At 38.5% G+C, this 21,801-nt stretch overlaps 1 protein-coding gene across 1 annotated transcript in view; it reads right to left on the bottom strand.

Moving 5' to 3' along the window:
* The window catches only part of PEX7 (peroxisomal biogenesis factor 7), a 39,509-nt gene that overhangs the window by 14,942 nt on the left and 2,766 nt on the right, over positions 1 to 21,801 (bottom strand). Inside the window, exons 4-8 of the mRNA XM_068677327.1 lie at positions 18,112 to 18,189; positions 17,692 to 17,800; positions 9,427 to 9,533; positions 8,858 to 8,971; positions 5,516 to 5,571 (exon numbers count right to left, since the gene is read on the bottom strand). Of these exons, the coding sequence (XP_068533428.1) occupies positions 5,516 to 5,571; positions 8,858 to 8,971; positions 9,427 to 9,533; positions 17,692 to 17,800; positions 18,112 to 18,189 (464 nt within the window). The remainder of the gene's footprint in view (positions 1 to 5,515; positions 5,572 to 8,857; positions 8,972 to 9,426; positions 9,534 to 17,691; positions 17,801 to 18,111; positions 18,190 to 21,801) is intronic.

The following is a 21,801-nucleotide window of genomic DNA, read 5'->3' on the forward strand; positions in this document are numbered from 1 at the left end:
TAATTATTATGAAATTTTAATTCTTGCCTTAATCCTAAAAGAAAGCATAAAAAAGAACATACGTTGTTTACACTGATATAGGAGTGACTGTGACTACCTCCACAGTCACAACAAAGTTAAATCATAACTGAAAAGTTACAATCAGATTTGAATTAGGTTAATTTCAGATGTAATGCTCAAAGCTAAGATTGCCACTAGCAATTTCGCTGTCAATTGGAATTTTTATAATGTTGCAGGAGCTACCATCAACTGAGATACTGAAATTAACAGGTTCTTCTACTGCAGAGGTTTCAGTTTCATGCTTGAAAACACCATTGATAAGTATTTTGATTAGCAGCAAGACATTTCATAGTCAGGAGAAAAAAAAATGAGCGAGTAAAGAAAAAACATTTTTTTTTTTAGTTTGAAGAAAAGAAAAAGGGGGGAAAAAAGCCAAGGACAAATAAGTAAAGAAAAAAAAAGTTTTTTCGTTTGGTTTTTCTTATGGGCAGCATTATTCCAGAAGTTCTGAAGACTTCTTTGTGATCCATGTTACTGAACTTGTACACAGTGATGGGGAGGTGGGGACAGTGGTTTACCGTAAAGCCTCCTTCAGAGATGATAACCAACACAGAATAACTTTCAACAAAATCTGCTTTTTTGCCTCAGAGGCAAGATTCTGTGAATATATTTCAAGATCTGGCTTGATATCAGCTTAATGAAGTTCTACAATTTATCAGATCATCTTTTTAAATTTGAGTGAGCACTGCCTGTGCCTAATGCACTAAGATCTTTTTACACTGAAGAGTCTCCAAAAATATAAAATTACCATTCCAGTAAGAGATGACACTGAAGTTCTTTCAAACTGAATTTTGATAGAGATAAGGCTTAAGAACATGCATGCAGACCTGAATAAGTCCTGGAAATGTTCCTGTACTTTGTACATTTCCTGACATTTTAATGATTCGTTTGTCTTAAAACTGCTTTTTAATTAACCTGCATTTTTTCTGAACTCTTCCAAAGAGTAAGGAACTAGTATAGAAAAGGTTGTCTTGATGAAGGATCTACTAGACACAGGGTTAAATCCAAATCATTATACTCAAGTACAAAAAATAAAGCTCAAATCTAACACACTGTTTATTTTCTTAGCCCCCAGTGTGAAGTTGGCATGTGAACTAGCTTTCAGTGGCTTGACTGCTGTGCACACAAGCAATTATAATTTTTAAAGGAGTGCCTTTCTGTGCTGCTCTATGGCTTACTATCAAATGAGACTTAAAAAAGAAAAGTCACAAGTCTTGAGTAGATTTGACAAAATACAAAATTAATACCACACACTGGAACCCCAAATCTCTTACCCATTTCTACATATGAGTATTTATATATATAAAATATAAATTATTTTTTGTTCTTACATTGAAATGTGTATAGTCGTGTGCCTATAGTCACGTCCTCATGCGTGTACGTGTATGCAGTTGCATACATGTCTGCATGCAGGCACATGTGTCCATGGAGCATTGTGTGCATCCACTCAAACTCGGAACATTCCTAAGTGACCTCTACATCTTACCGTGAGCTACGCTCCTCCTTGCAAGTGACAGTAAAGGATACATGGTAGAGGTACAACATAATATTAATATATTCTTTAGAAGGGACCTTCCCAAGGTGTCATGGTGACAAGTTTCCCCTGTTATACACGATATTTTTCTTGTGCCATGTTTGTCAAAGATTTTCACCTGCCCTTCTTTGTTATTTGTTCACTCACGCCAAAACCAGGAGCTAATAGTTTTAGAAAACTGCTAAAAAAAAAAAAAATGTATTTCACCTCTTCAGCTCTGGTCCATCTGTCCCTGGTCACAGCAAGTAATTGTTTGGACAGAAAAATAATGCCTGTAGTAAAACATGTCACTTTGTGAAAAGGTCTCCACACTCTGCTTTTTCAGACACCACGGTAGATGAGCTAGGAGCTCTCCTCTTTGCTGACTGTTTCACAAATGAAATGTCAGAGCTGAAACTGCACTGGATGTTGGTGCTAGATGAAGCATATTAGTGCCAAACCTGAAGGATATACAGTTGGTGTCAGAAATGGGAAGAGTAATGAGACACATTAAAGTCACTTAAATGCATCAGCTATTTGATTATTAATCACGCTGCTCAGACAAGGCCACTGGAAGAAACCAACCACCAGTCTTTACTCTGGACTTAGCAGCCTTTTGAGAAGTCGCACGCTGCAAAGCAGCTGGCACTGCATCAGGAGAGTACGTTAAGACCACATAAATAACCCTCCACAGTCCACCGTGCAGTATTGTATGAGAAGTACGTCTAAGACATAAATAAAACTAGGCGCTTTACATAAGACAGAACGCTGGTACAGCAGTCCAGAAGGTTATATACGTATGGACAACACAGCACTTACACTGTCAGCCTCCTGGCACCGACCACACAACAGAGGATTTCACTGGCCAGGCACTACCCCTTAGTACATTAAGGAAGAGAATAACAATTAAAGTAAACTAGGAAAAGGCTCTCAGGAGCTTCGGTACGTAACAGCTCACAAGACAGCAGCGTTGCAATGGATAAAGGCTCCTCAGGAAAGCAGGGCTATGAAGGTGGCTGCGTCCCACTGTAACTCTGAAATCCCCAAGAGGCTACAGCTGCGCAGCTACACATGGCCTTCTACTTCTCCGTTTAGTTTCCCTGCTGCACACAGGTGTCAGGCTGCATTCAGAGGGAGAGTGAAAAAGCCTCTGACATTATGCTATTCCCCACACCCTTCTCTGACCCTCACACCTTCACTTCTCTTCAGGTTATGGTCGCTCTCCCCGACATTCCTAGTCGGATGCCTTCCTCGGTAGGTTAGCAAGCCTGCTGGCAAAGATGCTCTTGCCCTACTTTAACAGATGGACCTTAGCCTGCCTTGCAGTACCCACCACATAAAGAGGGCCCTGTGGTTGTGAAAGACAAAGCCCTGTTTGTGACAGCAACCACACAGCCATGCGTTGACTTGATGAGTAGGCCTTTTTCTACCTGGTCTTTTCTCTTTTGCTGTCAGAATCAAGAAAAACACTATCTGGGTTCCCAAAGCCACAGAGCTGCTATCGAGGCTGAGGACTCTGATGTGCCCAGGACAACTGCTCCATCAGCTCCTTGTGGAGCGTCACCACCATCACCACACAGTCTCAAGCAGTCCCACGCTGTCTGGAGCACAGCCTCGCAGCCCTGTTTCACCTCTGCGTGTTCCTGTTCACTGTGCTCTAGAAGCTGCACACCAGGCATGCAGCTGCTCCCCAAGCTGCCCAGATGTTTGACAGCATTCAGCCTGCTGATAAAGAGCTACAGGCACCCTTTAAGGCACACAGGCACACAGTAAGCAGAGACTGCTAGAAACAAAAGCTTGCAGAAGCTAACCCTCACTGTCTCCAGAAGTTCATATCATAAGGTAGTGTGACTTAATGCAGTGGAGGAAGGAGTGAGTGTTGGCTTTATTTCCATCCTTCTCATCTCCCTTCTTCTAGCAGAACACTTCTGTCAGTGCCCAGTCTGCAAATCCATAATGCTTGCATTCCCAGTGATCTTTCCATCCTGTATCACTCACAACTTCACCCTTCCCTCACTCCCAAAGTACCCACACCTCCTCTCCTGCTGTCTCCAAGAGGGGAATGCCATGCTGCCCAGGTCATAGAAAGGCAGGACTACAGCAGAAAGCCTCTGCAACCCAGAAGCTGTCCAGTCAATCAGCACGTGATTCCTGGCTGGCCCAGTGAAGGTAACAGCCTGTTCCCTCGGCAGCAGATCTGTTGAACAGAACTACCATCAGTGAGGAGAGGAGCTTTCAGCTGGCACCTGAACAGTAACCACAGGCATCAGGTCCAATCACTCTTAAAGAAACGCTGTCCAGATCCAGTCATTAATCACTTTTTTTTTTTTTTTTTTTTTTACAAAGCCCAGCATGGGAATATTACTTATCCGAATACCAAAGCACTAATTTAATTTAAAACTCTTTTACCTTAATTATCTGATAAAAAGTAAAGTGGGAAAAAGTATACCACCAAGACTGCAAGTTTGTAAGCATTAAAATTAATACAGCAAGCATGGGACTGAGACACCAAAACAGGTGGGGAAAAAGAATCCATCTAATTTAAGGATACGACTCAGATAATTAACGACATACTGCTGGTTAGTTCCTTTAATGTTCAGGGCATATACGCTTTGAATTTTAAACACAGTACATTGAGTTGTGGTTTTAAGAGCAATCAGAACTCTACTGTATAGCAGAACATTGCTACTTCTGTTGCCTTGGGGAAAACAGTAAGTTATACTTGCTGTGAGAAATTTAATTTTTAATCATTTAACTTATCTGATTTTAAAAATTTACCACTTCAATGGTTCCCAGTGTGTGGTTTTACACACAATAATAATTTTCTGCTTTAAAACCACTATTCTCAGGTGAACTCAGGTGAAAGTTGCTTTACAATGTAAGACTGGCACTATAGATATTATGTCTACAGGCAAAAAGTAATAATCAAATATTATAAAATCAGGAATTCAGAAATAAATTTGCCTGGAAATGTCCCTTTCCTCTTTAATATGCAACATCCAATTTTAAAAAAAGAAGTGAATATATAAAAGCGTACGTTGAGTCTTAATCACTTATTTTAGATTAAATTTTAAAGCCTGTACTGCACTGTATTCCTGAAGTATGTTATAGCTAGAACAGCATAAAATACAAGCCTTTGGATTAAAATTTTACAGAAAAAAAAAAAGATTAGACATATCACCAGCAGGACTTTCTACTATACAATTGCAAATGGTGTAGAGGTTTGCTTTCTCATCAGAATCAATGAAAATAAAACTGGTGATGTTGTCAACCTACCCTAGGAACAGATGTAACATCAGCTCTTGTATACCAACCTGTATATCTCAGGCATTTTTAAACATAATTTTAGGAACGAGTATTTTTTCTCCTCTGCTTATCTACTTAACAAGCTTATCAACTTCTTTCAATATGGTTCCACTTGTTAAGAAACAGAGAGAAGCAGATAACTTATATGAAAGCAGATACCTCTATCATAAAATCCTCAGCAGTATCAGATTTACTGGGCAGCCAGGGGAACTTGCTCACGTACTGTGTACTTCAGCATACATACTGTAGAACAACACTAAGGCTTTGTCAGATACAAGCAGGTTGAAAAAGCTGTGTTATAAAAAGCTTAAATAAAAATAAAGCACGGAAACATACAAAGTCACCCACCTACATTCATTTTAGAGAATGCTACCTTGCTATCAGGACTATCACAGCCAGACACAACTACGTGCATTAGAATGATGTGAAAAGGCTTCCAGAAAGCATCTGTCAGCACCAACATCATTCAGAGGACTGACTTAGCCTTTAAGTGAAGAGCCCATGTATTTTCAACATATTTTACACAGAGAGAAAATATCTGAGAGCAACTTTAACTGCGCTTCAGTATGTCCACTCCAGAAGTATTTTCTACTGCAGGCAATATTAAAGAAGGTATGCAATAAAAAATTACTGTACCTCACAGTAAAATCATAGGAGCAAGAGGCCAATAAAGTTGCGTGGAATGGTGAAAACTGCAAGAAAACAAAAACAGACCAATTTTTAAAGCAAAAACATCGTGAGCATATACAGACTTACTGTAAGTAGAAAGATACCAAAGTTTAACTATTTAAACTGTCTTTGTAGGTACCACATCATGTTGTAACAAAACAGACATCAACAAATTTCCCCACCATGTTTCTAATTACAGGAAATGCTCCGTGAGAACCTTGTAGATTCCTGTAGACAGGCCGAAGAACTGCAGCAAAAAGGATGCAGTTTGGTGGAAATTTTCACCTCGATTCCAGCTTTTTAGCAGCCCTCAATTTCCAACCATTTAAAGGTCTGTATTTCTCAACAAGAAATACAAGTCACTGACATAACTTCGATTTGAAATACAGGTACCCCACACCTTGGTTCATAGGTAAGATTCTTCCTGCAAGACTTCCCATGTTGTTCACAGCTAATAGAAATTCCAAAGCTAGGCTTGGGCTACCACAACTGCAAAGCATCCAATGTGTGTTCCTACAAACAAATATCTCGGGTTTAACTCAAAAGCTATAGCTATATTTCGGTCTTGAGATTGAAGACAGCTAAGAATATGGGATATCCAAATGCACCACTGCCAAAAGCTCCTGAGAAGGGCTCCAGATGACCCCAGTGTGCTGCTAGAGCCCTGTGCCGCAGTGCGAGATCAGAAGCAAGCTGCAAGCATCCTGACAGCACAACGCTGGGTCGAACTCCCTGCCCGCCGCAGACCTGACAATCAACACAAGCTTGAACAAGTGAAGAGAATGCAAAGGACAGACAACTGACGGCTGTGATTTCACGGTTGGTTAAGACTAATTTAAGAGTGTGCTGCTGCCAAGACTGGTGGCCTTTCCCTTCCTTTCCACTTCAGGCCATGCTCGTGCCCCATCCTTTGTGTCACAGCTTTTAATCATGCAGTTGAGGGACAAATAGAGTCAGCTTAGTGATCCAGAAACTAGCTACTTTTAGGGACAGATTTTCAGCCAGAGCAAGCAGCCGAGCCAGCCTGCTGCACAGCTTTGTAATTGCCCGTGCCAGCACGCTGTAGGGGAAGGGACACCAGCAGGACAGAACGCCTCTATCTAGGTAGCATCCTGGTGTCTCTCAAGGTGGTCTGACAGGTGAGTCACAGAACACAGGCATGGACACCCTCATCGCCACTAAGTGCTTGTATCTCACATCCATGGGACCATGCCTACCTTCTAACCACACCTATAAAAGCCTGCTAAGATGGATTAAAAGCCACGCACTCTCACACACGTCTTCCTTGAAGATGTATGTATGTACAGCCTCCCCTCTGTCTCCTTAAAATCACTGAATTGACCTCAAAGTTGGGTGGAAAAAAGTTCTGGCCAACTCTTAATAATCATTTTAAGGTGTGTCAGAAGACAGGGAACATGAGGGGCCTTAAAATGGAAACTTAAATGAAACTGTGTAATAATACAAAAAAATACGCTACTTGGTGAGGCCAACTGCCTCCTAGCCCAGTGTTTTGGCTCCAGTAAAAGCAACAGAAGATGTTCTGTAAAAAGAGCTTGTGAAACCAGGCACCTGTCATCCATTTCTTCCATGCACTATGTCTGGCTGATGGAAGATTATCATAGAATCACAGAATCACTGCAGTTAGAAGAGACCTTTAAAGATCATCTAGTCCATCCTGCCTTGCTCAAAGGTCAACTAGAGCAGTTTGGTAAGGGCCACATCCAGTTAGGTTTTGAATATCTCTAAGAATGGAGACCAGTGTCTGAGAAATCTCACAGTTAAAAAAAAAAAAAAAAAAGGCAAAAAAAAAAAAAGCTTTTGATTAATCTTTTTCTTATGTTTAAATGGAATTTTCTGTATTTCAATTTGTGCCCATTGCCTCTTGTCCTCTCACTAGGCACCATTAAAGAGAGAGCTAATTCCAGAAGTCTTACATTATCTTAATTAGATGATCTTTAAGGTCCCTGCCAATCCAAACCATTACACGATTCAAGTCTACAATCTGATATGTAGAAAAAGTACTTGCATTTGTTTGTAAACCCATCTTCTTTTAGTTTTATCAGGTGCCTCTTAGTTCTACTATCACAAGATACAGTGAATAACAATTCTGCATTCACTTTCTACATTTTATTGTGAAGACTTTGTTACGAATCCCTTAGCGGCAGAGCTGTTTTTAAGAGATCCCACATCCCACTAACTCCCAGAGAGTGAAAATGTAACATTCAAAGCTGTATTGATTTAACTTTCTTAATGGCTGTCAAACCGGAGTTAGAGAATGATCTGCCACTGCTAAATGTTCTTCTGCTATGGAAAACATTTCACAGAGCCTGATTAGAACATAGTTGTTCTGAAATTAAATCAGAAAAAAGAATTGGACAGTCACCACCAGTGGGGATAGCAGGAAAGGGCAGCTGGGGTAAGCAGGAGCTTCTCAAGCTGTCTACCTAAAAACGGGATTTGTGATATGGAAACTTTCCCATAGTTATAGGGAAAGGCTTCCCTTAGGTTTCTGAAAAAAATACAACCCAAATGTGGTAGCTTTTAAAACCATTTTAAAGGCACAGATCGAAAATGCCAGGGTGAAGCAAAATAAAGACGTTTTTTCTGCCAGTTCAAGCTTCCTAGAAAATATTAATTAACATACCTTTTCCTGAAAGACTCCGTAATGATACGGTATTATCTGTGCCACACTAGCCTTATATTAAATCATAGACCTGCGTCCTGTTGCCAACACACAACACTAATTCCAAGCACTGTGACTGTGCATCTAGAATGAACTCCTAGCAACAGGTGATTTAGTAGTACACAGGTCCCGTACGGTCATCTGTAGCTCTTCATGCACACAGTTTCTAAACTTACTTGACTATCAACATTTTCTTTGTATACACAAAAATGCACATTCACAAACAGTTCTATACCTTGCCTTACATCAATACTGACATCTTGTATCAGCAGAATAAAGCACAGCACCGCTTAAAGAAGTAATAAGGGAAGGTTTTGTCTCCATATAAAATAGCCCACATAACTTAGCTTAAGGAAACCTCCTATCCCTCTCTAAATCCCTGGCATGCTCTTCCATCAATATATTGACTCTGACGATACCATTTCATTTGAAAGCCTAGCACCCTGCTAAACATCAAACATGTTTTACAGTGCTAAACTGAACAGTTTCCAAGAACTGCCACTCCACCATCTAAAATCTTCAACATGTTTTCTCAGAGTTATTAGATGATGTAAAATATAATTGCTTTCCAGAAAAGTTTGCATAACAATCCAGTGATGGGCTACAGCGAATAAAATGCAACTTACTTTCACTCTTCTGATAGCATAGGTATGACCAAGCAAGACAAACACTGGTTGCCGGACGTTTCGCAAATCCCAGCCTTTCAAACTGCAGTCGACTGCACCGGTTACCAGCAACTTCTGATGATTTGATAAAACACAGATATATCAGGACAACTTGATCATTAAATTGCAAAGATACATATCAGGAAAACGTTAGCTATAGAAGTTAGATAGATCAAACAATAAGACAGACCAGACAACAGAGTACATCATAAATGAGGTCTCCATTGTGTAAATTAAAGAGAACAGAGAAATGCAAACTGTTTCTCCACTAAGAAATATCCTGCTCACTATGTAAAAGAGTGAACAATACTTCAGATCCACTTAGGCTAGTTATCAGTTGGAACAATGCTCTTCTGGAAGACATAGCTAGCTAGTAAGAGAACAACTAGGCATGCTTCTATTCCCATATAACTAGAAGATGCATTAATGTTGCAGTAAAAACCAATCAACCAAAAAAAAAAAACAAACCAACACTGACACTTGATGAAACTGGTTCAGTTCAGAAAACAGTTGGATGCACAGGATTGTACCTCATCATACTTGCACCAGTCACAGCTCAAGATCTCAGCCTCATGGGCTGGTATCACAAGTTTGACTCCTGGGGCTTTCACATCCCACACTCTTAACGTATGGTCACCTGAAACAAAGAGAAATTCATTTGGCATTGATGAATCAATTCTGGGATACAGTTAATCCACTGGTACTCAGGTACCAATGATGTCTTAGCTCTATGAAACACAAACCATTATATGAGGGCATTCAGGGTACATCAAGCATGTAATAGACAAAGAGGTCAGAGACACGCACAAAAGGAGTAAGAACTTACTATTGCTCTTTCATTAGGAAAAAATAATTTCATGTTATTACTAACACTTTCATTACTTTTTTAAATTCTGATTTGATTAAAAGGAGATGGGGTAAAACATTCAAATAGCATTTAAATCAAGTAGGAGCACATTTTCATTTCAGAATGAACTCAGAAGATCAGAATCCTAAATATTTTTCCTCTGCAAATCAGATGAGAAAAAGCACTTACACACATACTTTCGTCATGCAGAAGAGTGAACAGTGTTTCAAACACAACTCGTCTCTGCATTTTCAATGAAAGAAACATTTAACATACATTATCTGTACTCTTAATTTACAAAACCTGCAGTTCATGGGAAGATCAGAAGATAAAGTCACTCCGCTGTAACTGTTACACACATTAAATGCCACACTTTCCCTAACCTCTGAGCAGACACGCACCCGCATGTGTGCACGCATGCACAAAGGTCTTCAGGGAGCAATTAAGGGAGTACAGCCTAATAGCTGTCAGTCACCTGAGCCTCTCTCTTTCCATCAAATCACACATTGTCCTCTAGCCCTACAGATCTTTAGCATTCTAGGTGTACACCCTTCTTACAAACACAATCGCTAATGGCTCACAAAGATACAGAGAACTGCATCAGCTCAGACAACCATGCTTTTAACTTTTTTTTTTTAAAATCCGTTCTCTGATTAACCGTGAACATTTAGCTTGGTAACACCAAAAATGGATTCTCTGGGTCATTTGTTTGCAAAGAGAGAAAGCTATTTTGAATCCATGACTGTGCTGTGTTCATTCAAAAGATGAATAGAATCACTAGAAGCTGTGTCCAAATACCCATGATTTGTCCAGAAAGCATACCTCTATACTACCTAAACTAAAAACTTTGTTTTACCTTGCTACCTAAGAAATTTCTCTACCAGAGACACTTCTCAAAATCCTCAAATTTATCATCAGTAATTGGTACGCTGTCTAGATACAAGCACTTTGATGGTCTTCATGACGAGTCAGTCAGTGTCCTTAAAATACCATCAGGCACATCAAATCATAGCTCCTTGCAAGAACAGTCCAAACAAATACAGCCCTAAAGACACAGCAGAGGAACACTGCACCCTGTCGTCTCTGCAAGAAGACACAAAACACGTAGAACATTTGAACAGAAAAATTAACCTAGAGGCAGCTTGGTTGTAACGCATGTCACCAGACCAGCCTTGTGGCTGTGATACTAAGACTGCAGCAACTCCCACCGCTTTCATTCCCCTTGCTGCCTCCAGTATTTTCAGGAGTGAGCCAGCTGAAGGCCCGGGAATCTCTCGGGTGGCTCTCAAACCCGTGCAACATATGGTGGGGAAGGAAGGCAGCCGGCAGGCGCCTGGCACAAGAGGTGCTGTGTCCTGCTCAGCTGCTCCGGACAGATTTCACTCAGGGTCTTACGGCTTCTGGAGATGCAGTAATGGCCTTCTCCAAAAGCTTTTATTTTAATTTCATCAGATAACATGGATTTGAGAGGGAAGTTCATATTTCAATACAGACAGGGTATCTTTTCTGAGCAAATAAATATTTAAATCCAGATGAACCAGGATGAACTGCTACAGAGATGGGCCACGGTAGCGTTACAATGGCCAGAAACATTTGGGAAAGTAAATTACCCAGCCAATAACAATTTTGACACCAAATAATATTGTCCAAGTTATTTCTTTTCTAATAAAAAATGTTGACCCATGAGAAAGAGTTATTTTCCCTTCCTCCCTCTCTCTTTTGAAAAATTTGTTTGCAAATGCGAGACTCGGCTGTTATTAATTATGGCTGGCACTATTTGTAAAATATTTTTGATGGGATAACATAACATGCAAGGGAACCTTTCAGTCAATAAAACAAACTGAATTAAAGCCAAAGGCAAATCCAATTTTTCTATTTAAGCTGTAAGTGGCAGAATGTGATTTTTTTTAATAGATGATAAACAGGACGACCCTGACACACTACACATTTTAACAAACTTTTTTTTTCTTCAACATCTTTCCACGACCTCAGGATACACACACACACGAACCCTTCAATTAAAACTGCTGTTAAAAATTTTGGAATCTCCACATTTCCATAATTCCTTTAAATCTGCACTAGAAATTATGTGTGTGTTTTTTTTTTTTTTTTCCACATGATAAAGCAGAAGTAGGATAACAATAATAGAAAGTACAAGTAAAGCACACCTAATGCAATCATCTTCACTAGCAGTCACTTCCAGTTGGCATCCCAAAGCAAGCAACCAAAAGAGTGGCCAACATTTCCCCCACAAAATACTTCTATTTTTGTAAGAAGCAATTTCTCTATGGCAACAGATTTTTGCTGGTCTGTTAGATAATTATGATTCCAGATTTGTTTGTATATTGTACTCGCTTTCTTTCATTTTAATGAATATTTGTGAAATCTTGGACGAATCAATAGAACTACACAATGCACACTCATCTATTCAAAATTTATGAAAGAGATGCTAATCTATAAGTACATCATCCCCGTACATAAGATGATGACTGCTAATGTGAATGATGATGTACGACAGAGAAGAGATAAAGTTTGTTTAAGATTTAAATTTCACTTAGGTTTTATACTGGCTTTTTACTCATAGATGTATTTAACCCACATGCATAAATCCTAATTTCAAAGTCCTGTGACAACGACCAAGCAAGCCAGCATTGCCAGACAGTGCAGAAGTACAACATTAACTATACAACATAGTTAGGCATTTAGGAGATTAAAAACAAACAACAGCAACAAAAACAAGCAAAACAAAACAAGCACTACCTGAAGGCAGAAAGGATTCATCAGGACAGATTCAAAATTTATTTTTATACATGTATAAATATACTTATATTTTTACTAGACAGAAAAAAGCAGGTTAACATATTTAATCAGAATCAAACACAAGATCTGTGGGAGAAAACAATCTTTCCAGACATGTTAAAATGCTCACACTGCTCATTTCTCCCATAAATAATACAAGAGAACCTAGGACAGGATTAATAAAGCTCATGACATTCCACACAAAAAGACAGAAATAGAGCAAATACAAATAGCAGCTTTATTTAAATCATCCAATAGCACTCTATCAAATGCACAAAATCTATTTGCGTGTAGCACAATCTAAATATCAAATAAACAATTACAAGTGGAAATGTACTGGTAATTTTTCAGTCTGACATGAAACGCTGTAAAGTAAATATCTCAAGAGCCTCTAGTTACCTCACAGCAGACTTCAACAGAGGCTTTTTCTGAAAAGAGTGAATTGTTGAGAAAAAAAAATGTAAACTTTATTTCAGTTTTCTGAGATGAATAAATATAGTCTTGGGACAGAATTTGCATTTCAAAATTGACCAATTGACCTAACTTAGACTATCATGTTATTAACTGCTCTTTAGCAATGAAAGTCTTTCCTACATACCTAACTCTAGCCCAGCTCACCCAAAACATAGTTCCCTGTAAATAAACTGCTACTATATTTTTCTTCTCAACACTTACACGTTATTTTACAATATAACATCCTAATATGTAATACTACAATCTGCAAGTGCTTCATTTTCTAGGCTGTGCTGCATACGACACTACTATGGTTAGCACGAGTGGTTAGCCATAAACTCAGGGCCAAACTCGTTTCCTGAGAAGTACTGCAAAATAGAGGTTCATTTAGTAAACCTCCTTGGGCACAAGACCCAGATGAAATCAAAACTGCGCTGGTATCTCTTGAAGCAATAGGTTCCAAATGAAACCATCCACCTCATTTTGTTATGTAGATTCAGCAGAACAGTGCAAGTAAGTAAATGATATTTTAATTGCTCGTAGCAGAAACAGCAGTTTAGCTAAACTGCATCAAACCACAGTAATGTTGCTGTCTGTTTGCTCTTTAGATGCTTGATTTGTACAAAGAGTCACGCAGTAAATAGAAGCCTTTAATTTCTTTTATCCCTTGAGGACAGGGATTCAAATGAGGTCTTGCAATGCCTTGAACCTTGCTCACGGTGACATTTCTTTTAACACCTTCACAAACAAGTAATCACAAAAGAACTCACAAGAAGCAAAGGAAGGACCGCAGCCCTCCTGCCCATGCCTTACACAAACTAATGGAATAAAAACTTTCACTGAAGTATTTTGGAACTGATGTCAGTCTTCTGTTGTAGTACAGCAGTGGTTTATTTCCTCTTCTTTTTTTAGGAAACCAAATAAATATGAAGACATTTGGAATTACTTGTCTGCAACCCCCACTCCAAACACCTTGCTTTGCCTTGTGCTACTTCTGAAGAAGAATACAAAGTCAAAAACCTGACAATCCCAAATTTGGTCCAGGAACTTGCACATGGAAAACATCCCTTTCTCGAGGAGCTGTGCTCAGGGCAGTTTCTATCCCACTAATTCGGTAGATGTACACCTTCCCCAGCTCCTTCTCTCACACACATTCAGATCCCAAGCACAGGAAGCTGTGCCAACATTACATGCCAACACAGTTCCTGGACCTACAGCTTGATGACCCCTCAACTACACACATCAGTCAATAAAAGACCAATAGGCAAGGAGACAAACATTTTTAAAGGCAATTCAGTGTGTCAGGGCCCGCAGTAAAACCTGACCTTACTAAAAAGTTGCTCTCTATCTTTTTTATAAGCCCACTTTAAGTACTGAAAAGCTGCAATGAGGTCTCCCCGGAAGCTTCTCTTCATTTGTAAACCAGTAAAGCTGTAATTCCCAGATATTTTTGTCAACGTCATAAAAAAATCAAAAATGATCACACTTTGCTGTAGCATGAGAAATTTATTCATCCTGGGCCTTCAGTGTGAAAAAAAAAAATAATGCATCTTTACTTATATCAATTAACTGTATTCTTTGCTCAATGATAAATACAGACGTTACCTTGCAGATCTGAGGACCACTTTGAGGACCACTATCCTTTGTTAAAGATATAATAAAAACTATGTATCTGCCCTCATCACTGAATTTAATGACTGCAGTAATGATTTAAAAATCATTACTAAGACACAAGCTAACAGTCATTCTAAATCTGGGCCTAGCTGATTCCTAAATACTCATATTTTTCTTTGCTAGTGTCATATTTGTATTGAAGAATACTGTAGTTATGCAGCTAAGGGCAAAACAGTTTTCATTAATGACTTCCCATTGGTAAATTTAAAGGGCAATAAAAATGTTTGATACTATAAAAGATGTTTTCTTTATAAGCCACAGGACTGAGCAAGGCCTCTTGCTCTGAAGTTGTGGAGGGTCATTCAGTGAACTGATTTACGTGTGCCTACAAACTACTGCTGCATGCATCTGGCACTCTCTGTACCTGCTGCTCAGCCATTTGCTTTCCAGGTTAAAAAAAAAAAAGACCTTCTGGGCAAATGACACAATGACTCATTACACCCTTTTAGCCATTAAGTTACTGGTATTTGTATCATTTCTTTAATGACATTTTCCACATCACTGTTTTTTCAGCGTAAGGCAGACATTTAACAGGGCTCTGTGATGGTGCCACCTGTACACGTGAATGTCCTGCTCAGCAGCTCAGACATTGTTACTGACATCACTACAGAATGTATTTACATATACAGAATTAACAGATTGTTCTGGTGCTATTAACATCTCTCATTTTCAAACAATAAAAGGTAAGTCAATTACTTAATTGCTTTTTAAGAGTACAAATGATTGTACACGAAGATTACAGCATTATAAAGTACCTTGCGCATCCCTGCAAATGTTAAATGGAAATGCATTTGATGCTGAATAAAAGCTAATTTAACTGAAGCTTCAGACGTATTTATTGCCCGTAACTGCATTTTATTGTCAACTGCACGCAAAGCTAGTCTTCTTGCATGTATTCAGATCAAAGACTTATGAACAGAATATTTTATGCCTAGCATCAAATTCTTTTTCATCTTTTGTATTACAGACTTAAGTTTCTTATTGTATTCACTCATTCTTTTTCTAGTCTCATAATAGCTTGAGAGAAAGTCGTATTCCAAAAGCAAGCATTTAATCTTATTAGCTTCAGGCAGAAGTTGCCTAGGCCAGTAACGGTCCTCCTGAGCAGCTATTTTGCTATGCCCTGCAGTTGTGTTACATTTTGTCTTCAGTGTTCACAAACTGATTAGTTAAGCAGAAATTAAACTTCTGCTGGCACCTATGTGGATTCAAATAAAGGCAGCAAAAGGTCAGTGATGAGGCACAGGTTCCTAAGTCTCCTTCTATTTTGCTTATTTTCAGAACAGATACATGGAAAAATGGGAAAAAAATAATTTACCTAAAATTCCCTAAGTTTCATGTAAAGTTTAGGTGCTTTAGGTCAACCTTCACAGTAAGTGCATGAGAAAGAAGCAGTAAATGAGACACAAGTATAAGTTCAGTCATCAGTGAAATTAAGTTTTCTGTTCCATAATTTTCTGTCATCTGTACAGCATGTGTGGTTCAAAGCAACTTTTTTTATTATTTTTTCCTGAGGAGGTCCAGCTTCCAATATAGCTCTAGTTGACTTTCATCACATCTTTTGACCACCACAATAGAGTGTAATCAAACACTGAAGAGTGAAATAAACTGAGTGTACATCTGGTACATCTTTCTTACAACAAGGAAAGAGTTTTTGCACCCAGGGCAAGAGTCACAACTACTTCTACTACCTACAGTCCTACTGACTGAAGAAAAAGCTCCCAATATGTTATTTTTAGCAGTAATCTAATCAAACCAAACCATAGGAAAATTCCAATGTAAACCAAAAAACATGACTTCTATGCAGAATCTTTGGTTTGAAGTTATTTCATTTAGGAGTACACTGAACGTTTTATTTTGAAAACATAAGAAAAAAATCACCATTTTGAAGGCTTCATTTTCTCTTGACGATTTCATGCCTGATATTTCACTACAAGATTTTTATTTCATATCTGTGTAGTACTTGCAGAAGAGAGAAATCCTGTGTCTCTCTGAAGAGAGAAATCCTGTGTCTCCAACCTGTATAATTCCCAAATTGTACTTAGAGAACATTTTGTGGTAAATAAATTGAGTCAGAAATAGCCACACAGTTTTTATAAAATTAAAGTCAGGTCCACTTTTTCCACTGTACTTCCCACAGAATTGGGAAGACCATTATCTTTGTGCATTGAATTTCTCTTTAATTTTAGTAGCAGGAAGACATTTCTACTTGCTTACCTTCTTGACATAAGAGCTAAACAAGTTCTCTTTGAATCACTACAGAAGTCCAACAGATTTGAAATCAGAGACATTTAAGCCACTAATTTAGCGGTATTTGCATTAAGGCAGCATCTTAGTGCCCTCAGTTTCTAACTCTGTGGCTCACAGCAGCCCTCATCCCATCCCACCTAGTCAGCTGCTGATGGTCCACTGCTCCACCAGGATCAGTGCTTGGAAAACGCTGTCCCATCACTTTAACATCTCTCTGCCTTGTCTCTTCCACTGCAGATGCATCCAGCTCAGTTATGACTAGATAAGTCAGCAATATTCACAGCACTGGCAGATACAGAAAAGTGTAATTGATTATTACTGTTTCTGAAGAACCTGACACAGTGATCTCCATCAGCACTGGAAACAATTCAATAGTAATTGACTGTGTTTTTCACAGGCCTAACAGAATGCTGATGCTTGAGACAGTTTTATTGAAAGTGTAAGCCAGAACACAAAATAAAGTATGTAGCATATTTTAGAGGTTAGTAACAAGAGCCAGGTGAATGGATGAGGTTACATAAAATCATAGAAAAAATTGCTACGAGGTCACTAAAGTGACTGCTAGAAAACTGCTGATCCCAGTCGGAACAGCCACCAAGAGAATAAGTTAGAGGTGGTAAGAGAACTTACGTCCAGCTGCAGCAATACATTTATCTTTCCCTCTTCCATTTTTATGTATGAGGCACAGTACCACCTGCTGGACAAAGCACTGAACTAATGCAATACCATTTAGGCTTTTTTGTTGTGAGAACTCCTTTACCATCATGCTTACCTGAAGCAGATGCAAAACAACCAGGGATGTGAGGAGACCAGATAGTGCTGTAAATGACCCCTTCGTGGCCTTTAAAAGTGCGTAAAGACTTCCCCACAGCTGGATCCCACTAAATAAAGCGAAAATAAAATTGTTGAAGTACACATGCAGTAGTAGGAAAGGACGGGGTTTCATGTATGTAGGAGATTTATACGTACAGAAAGGACTAAGCTAACTTCTTTTTACCATGTATCATGAAAAGCACTGGTAAGCTTAAACTGCTGTCAACTGAAGGATAAAAACCATCTCAGTTAAAACAGAATTGCAGCCTCAGTTTAAAGTGAAGGAAAGGTTAATCAATTTTGTTTCTTAACATGAAGAACTATCAGTTCCAAAACAAATGACATTTTTGCTTTCAGAAAAAAAATAAAACAAACATACCAGCTTGGCTGTTTGATCCCATGAACCAGACACCACTAGCTGCTCTCCTCTAGTTTGGCTCCAGTCAACACTATATGCCTACAAACAATATAACAGACTAGTTTAGAAAAAGCATTACAAGTTTGAAACTCTAGTTAGACGAAGTTCCACTAAATACACTTGGATTTGCAGATTATATCATAATCAGCAAAAAAACACATTGGTCAAGCATCACAGAGCTGCCAACAATGCCATTTACCTGAACAAGAATTAAATTCAACATCTCCATCTGGCATTAAAGGCACCTATAGCCTCAGAAAAGTATCCAAAAATCAAAGATGGATCAAAATGGAGAAGCAAAAAAAAAAAAAAAGACATAAAATCCACAAAATCTACACAGACCCACCATCACTATAAGTTTCTAGCACAGTAAGAAGCCATAACTCAAATTGATTCCCGATCTCTGATCCAATTTTATTCAAACATCCAGTTTGTAATTGCTAACAATGTACCTGACATCTCTCTTCAGAACTGACAATGGAGTTGACTGTGAGATTTTAGCTAACTGTAAATGCTTTTTTACTATTTCTAATTCTCAAAATAACCACATGCCATCAAATACTCTCGATTTTCACATTTTCCAAGTTCTACGACATTCTTCTTTACTATCCATACCCTCAAACAAACGAAGCAAAAATAAAAACCCCATTTCCTTAACGACTAATCATTCCAGCTATTAAGAAAGTGCTTTTCTCTTTGAAGCTGAAATAAGCTCTTTCTTCTCTCAGTTTATTCTAACATTGATCTCCCTATCTTGATAGACAGTACCTTAACTCTATCCACCTTTGCTGATTTTTCAGCTCTGCTGTTCCAGCAAAAACATACAAGCTCTAAGGTGTCAGCTGGGACAGTCTCATTCTAGCACAGCACTGGATCTAATCTGCAAGTCAACATATTAGAGGCTCAAGCAGTGCAGTGCAGTTTAGCCCCTATAATCATGCATTAAATTACAGCAAACCTGTTTCGAAGGTGAAAATGTTTTGACCTGTGTCACCAGAGGAAAAGCAGAAAAGTTAGACAGAAAATAAAGTAATCTAGCAAGAGACAAAGTCTTCTACGGAAAGTGTCCTGCATGAGAAAGGAAATCAAGGTATCGTCTTCTACTTCTGGGCATTTTCCTTCACAAAACAATTTCAGACTATGCTGGATCCAGTTTAAATTAACTGTTTTTCATCTATTTGCTCATTTCCCCAAAGGTGAAAGCAACCATTGCCCACAGGAAAAGCAGTGCAACATGTACAACTTTTCTTCTTAAACTTGCAATGCCCCACTTCTATATACTGGAACGGTTATTGCCCTGGCACCCTTTTGCTTTGTGTTTTGTGAAGAGTTTATAAACCAAATGAACATGACAATTACACACTATCTGATGAAAGCCAAATAATAACTGAGCTGTAATTCTTCAGTTTTTTTTTTTTTTTTTTTTCCCTCTAAACCATGCCTTTACTCCCTTGACTTTTTTTTTTTTACCTTTGCCAGCTTCCTACCAGTACTACAGCTCCTTATTCAACCTGCCTCCTTCTATTAAAATTATTAATGAAGGAGACACACAAGTACCTGCTCATGTTTTAAAATAGAAGACATCACATTTTTCCAACTGGCTCCTCTCCTTCCCCATGAATCTGGGGAGTAGTCTTGTGTTATACTCTTAACATGTTGTTTGGCAATGCCCCTAAACATACCACTATGCCTCATTCATGCAACAGCCCTACAAAGTTTGCTCAGTTCAGGTGCTGGGCTAGCATAGTCACATCCAGAATTTTCAAGAAATGCAGAAATATGTGCCTCTGTCACACAGTTCACCAAGACCCACAAAATTCGGGATGTATTAGATGTGCCGTGCAGATAACACAAAGTGCACATATGGTTTACAGCTGCCTGGCAAGTTATCAGAAGGCAGATCTGTCAAAGACACGCAATGACAGCGATCTGCACGCATATGGCAGGCATGGCTGGGGCTGCCCAGCATCCTGCAGCTGCACTGCAGGTAATGGTACCTGGACAAGTTCTCCTCCAGGCAAGGATTACAAACAGAGCAGACAACAGGCTCTGAAAAGGCAAGAGCTGTTTTTCATTTGGCACATGTCAGGTCCAGGTAATGGGAAGGGAATGAAAAGAAGAAAATCATCCAGCATAAATTTACAGATGCTTCAACAGAAGCTGTGTTGAGTAACTGGGAAAGTATAGGAATACAGCACAAACCTCAACTGTTACTCTTTCAGTGCTTTATCTTCAGTTATGAAATGCTTTATTAACGCCTTAATGCCATGAACACCAGTATGAAATGTCTCAGGTAAGATGAAAAGAAGATGAATGAAAGAAGTTTAAAAAAAAAGTTCAATATAACGCTAAAAATCACTTTATAAGACAAAGTTAATTCAAGTACTCTGTTGTCTCATGTTCTAGTGACACTTCATCAAAACCAAAGTTATACTAATTTATTCATGATAGTCAGCAGCAGTTGGTTAGTGCTGGAATAAAACTCATTGTCCTTTAACAGTAAAGATGCACTTTTAAATTAAAACTGTGCATTCTGTTTGAGGGGGGACAACAATCTCATTTAGAAAACAAGAAACCAATCCCCATCAATCTTGCATTAGAAGTATTACAAAACAGTGACAAAATCATCACTAAAAGCGTCAGACAAGGATTATGGATCAAGAAGGTAGTCAATCATTTTAAAGAGCATTGTTGTTTTAAAGAGCATTGGCTCATAAAGAGCCAACGTTTACCACAAACTCTTTGTTATGTTCCTGCTGAAATCTCTCCTCTTAATATACACTTATAATAAATACAAAACTTTCACGTCTCACAGTAAACCCACGTGTCCTATACCGTCTTTCCAACTCACGGTTGAATGCATCCACCTCCCCATGCTCCCTGCTAAACCAAGACTTGGACACAGAAATTTTTACTTCACAAACAACAGATGGTGTAGCAAAACCAAAATAATTCAAGGGACAGAATTTCAAGTGGAAAATGATAGGGTCCAAAAAAAAAAAAAAAAAAAAAAAAAAAAAAAGCAATGTTTTGCCTACATCTTTCCATCAGTCTTTGAACACTATCATAAAATAGTGACCACAACCACACTCATCTCCCACAATTCCTTATTTATCTAGTATATTTATTAAGCCAAAATAGCTACATTACAAGGAAAAAGAAAAAAGGTACAGCAGACAAATTTTAGCTTTGTGCTTCATATCAGAAAAAAAGAGTTCTTTGTGAATATAAAACTGGATTCCCAAAGTACTTTTTGTTGACTAAATATCCACTAGCTTATTTCACGCACATTTATTTCATTCAGATGAAGTGCCACTAATTCAAGCTAGAACTGATCACACAAAGTACAAAGACTTGAGAAAAAGGAGTAGTGTGTCAGAAAGAGAGCATGGAAAAAAAAAAGTAGAAAAATTGCTTTTGTGGGAAGATAAGTACGCTGAGGCATAAAAGGCCTTTAAAATATGCAGATACATTCATGAACGTGAATATAACATTTTCTCTACCAATATTGCACTGTATAAAGAAACTGAGATTTTAAGCAAATCAAATTCAATGGTATCAAACCAAGGCTAAAAAATACACACTATCCCAATATTTGATTACTGTTGTATTGAGCAGGATCTCAGTGATGCTAATATGGAAAAGGTTGAG

The sequence above is a fragment of the Anas acuta genome, chromosome 3 (genome assembly GCF_963932015.1).
Source record: "Anas acuta chromosome 3, bAnaAcu1.1, whole genome shotgun sequence".
Lineage (NCBI taxonomy): Eukaryota > Metazoa > Chordata > Aves > Anseriformes > Anatidae > Anas > Anas acuta.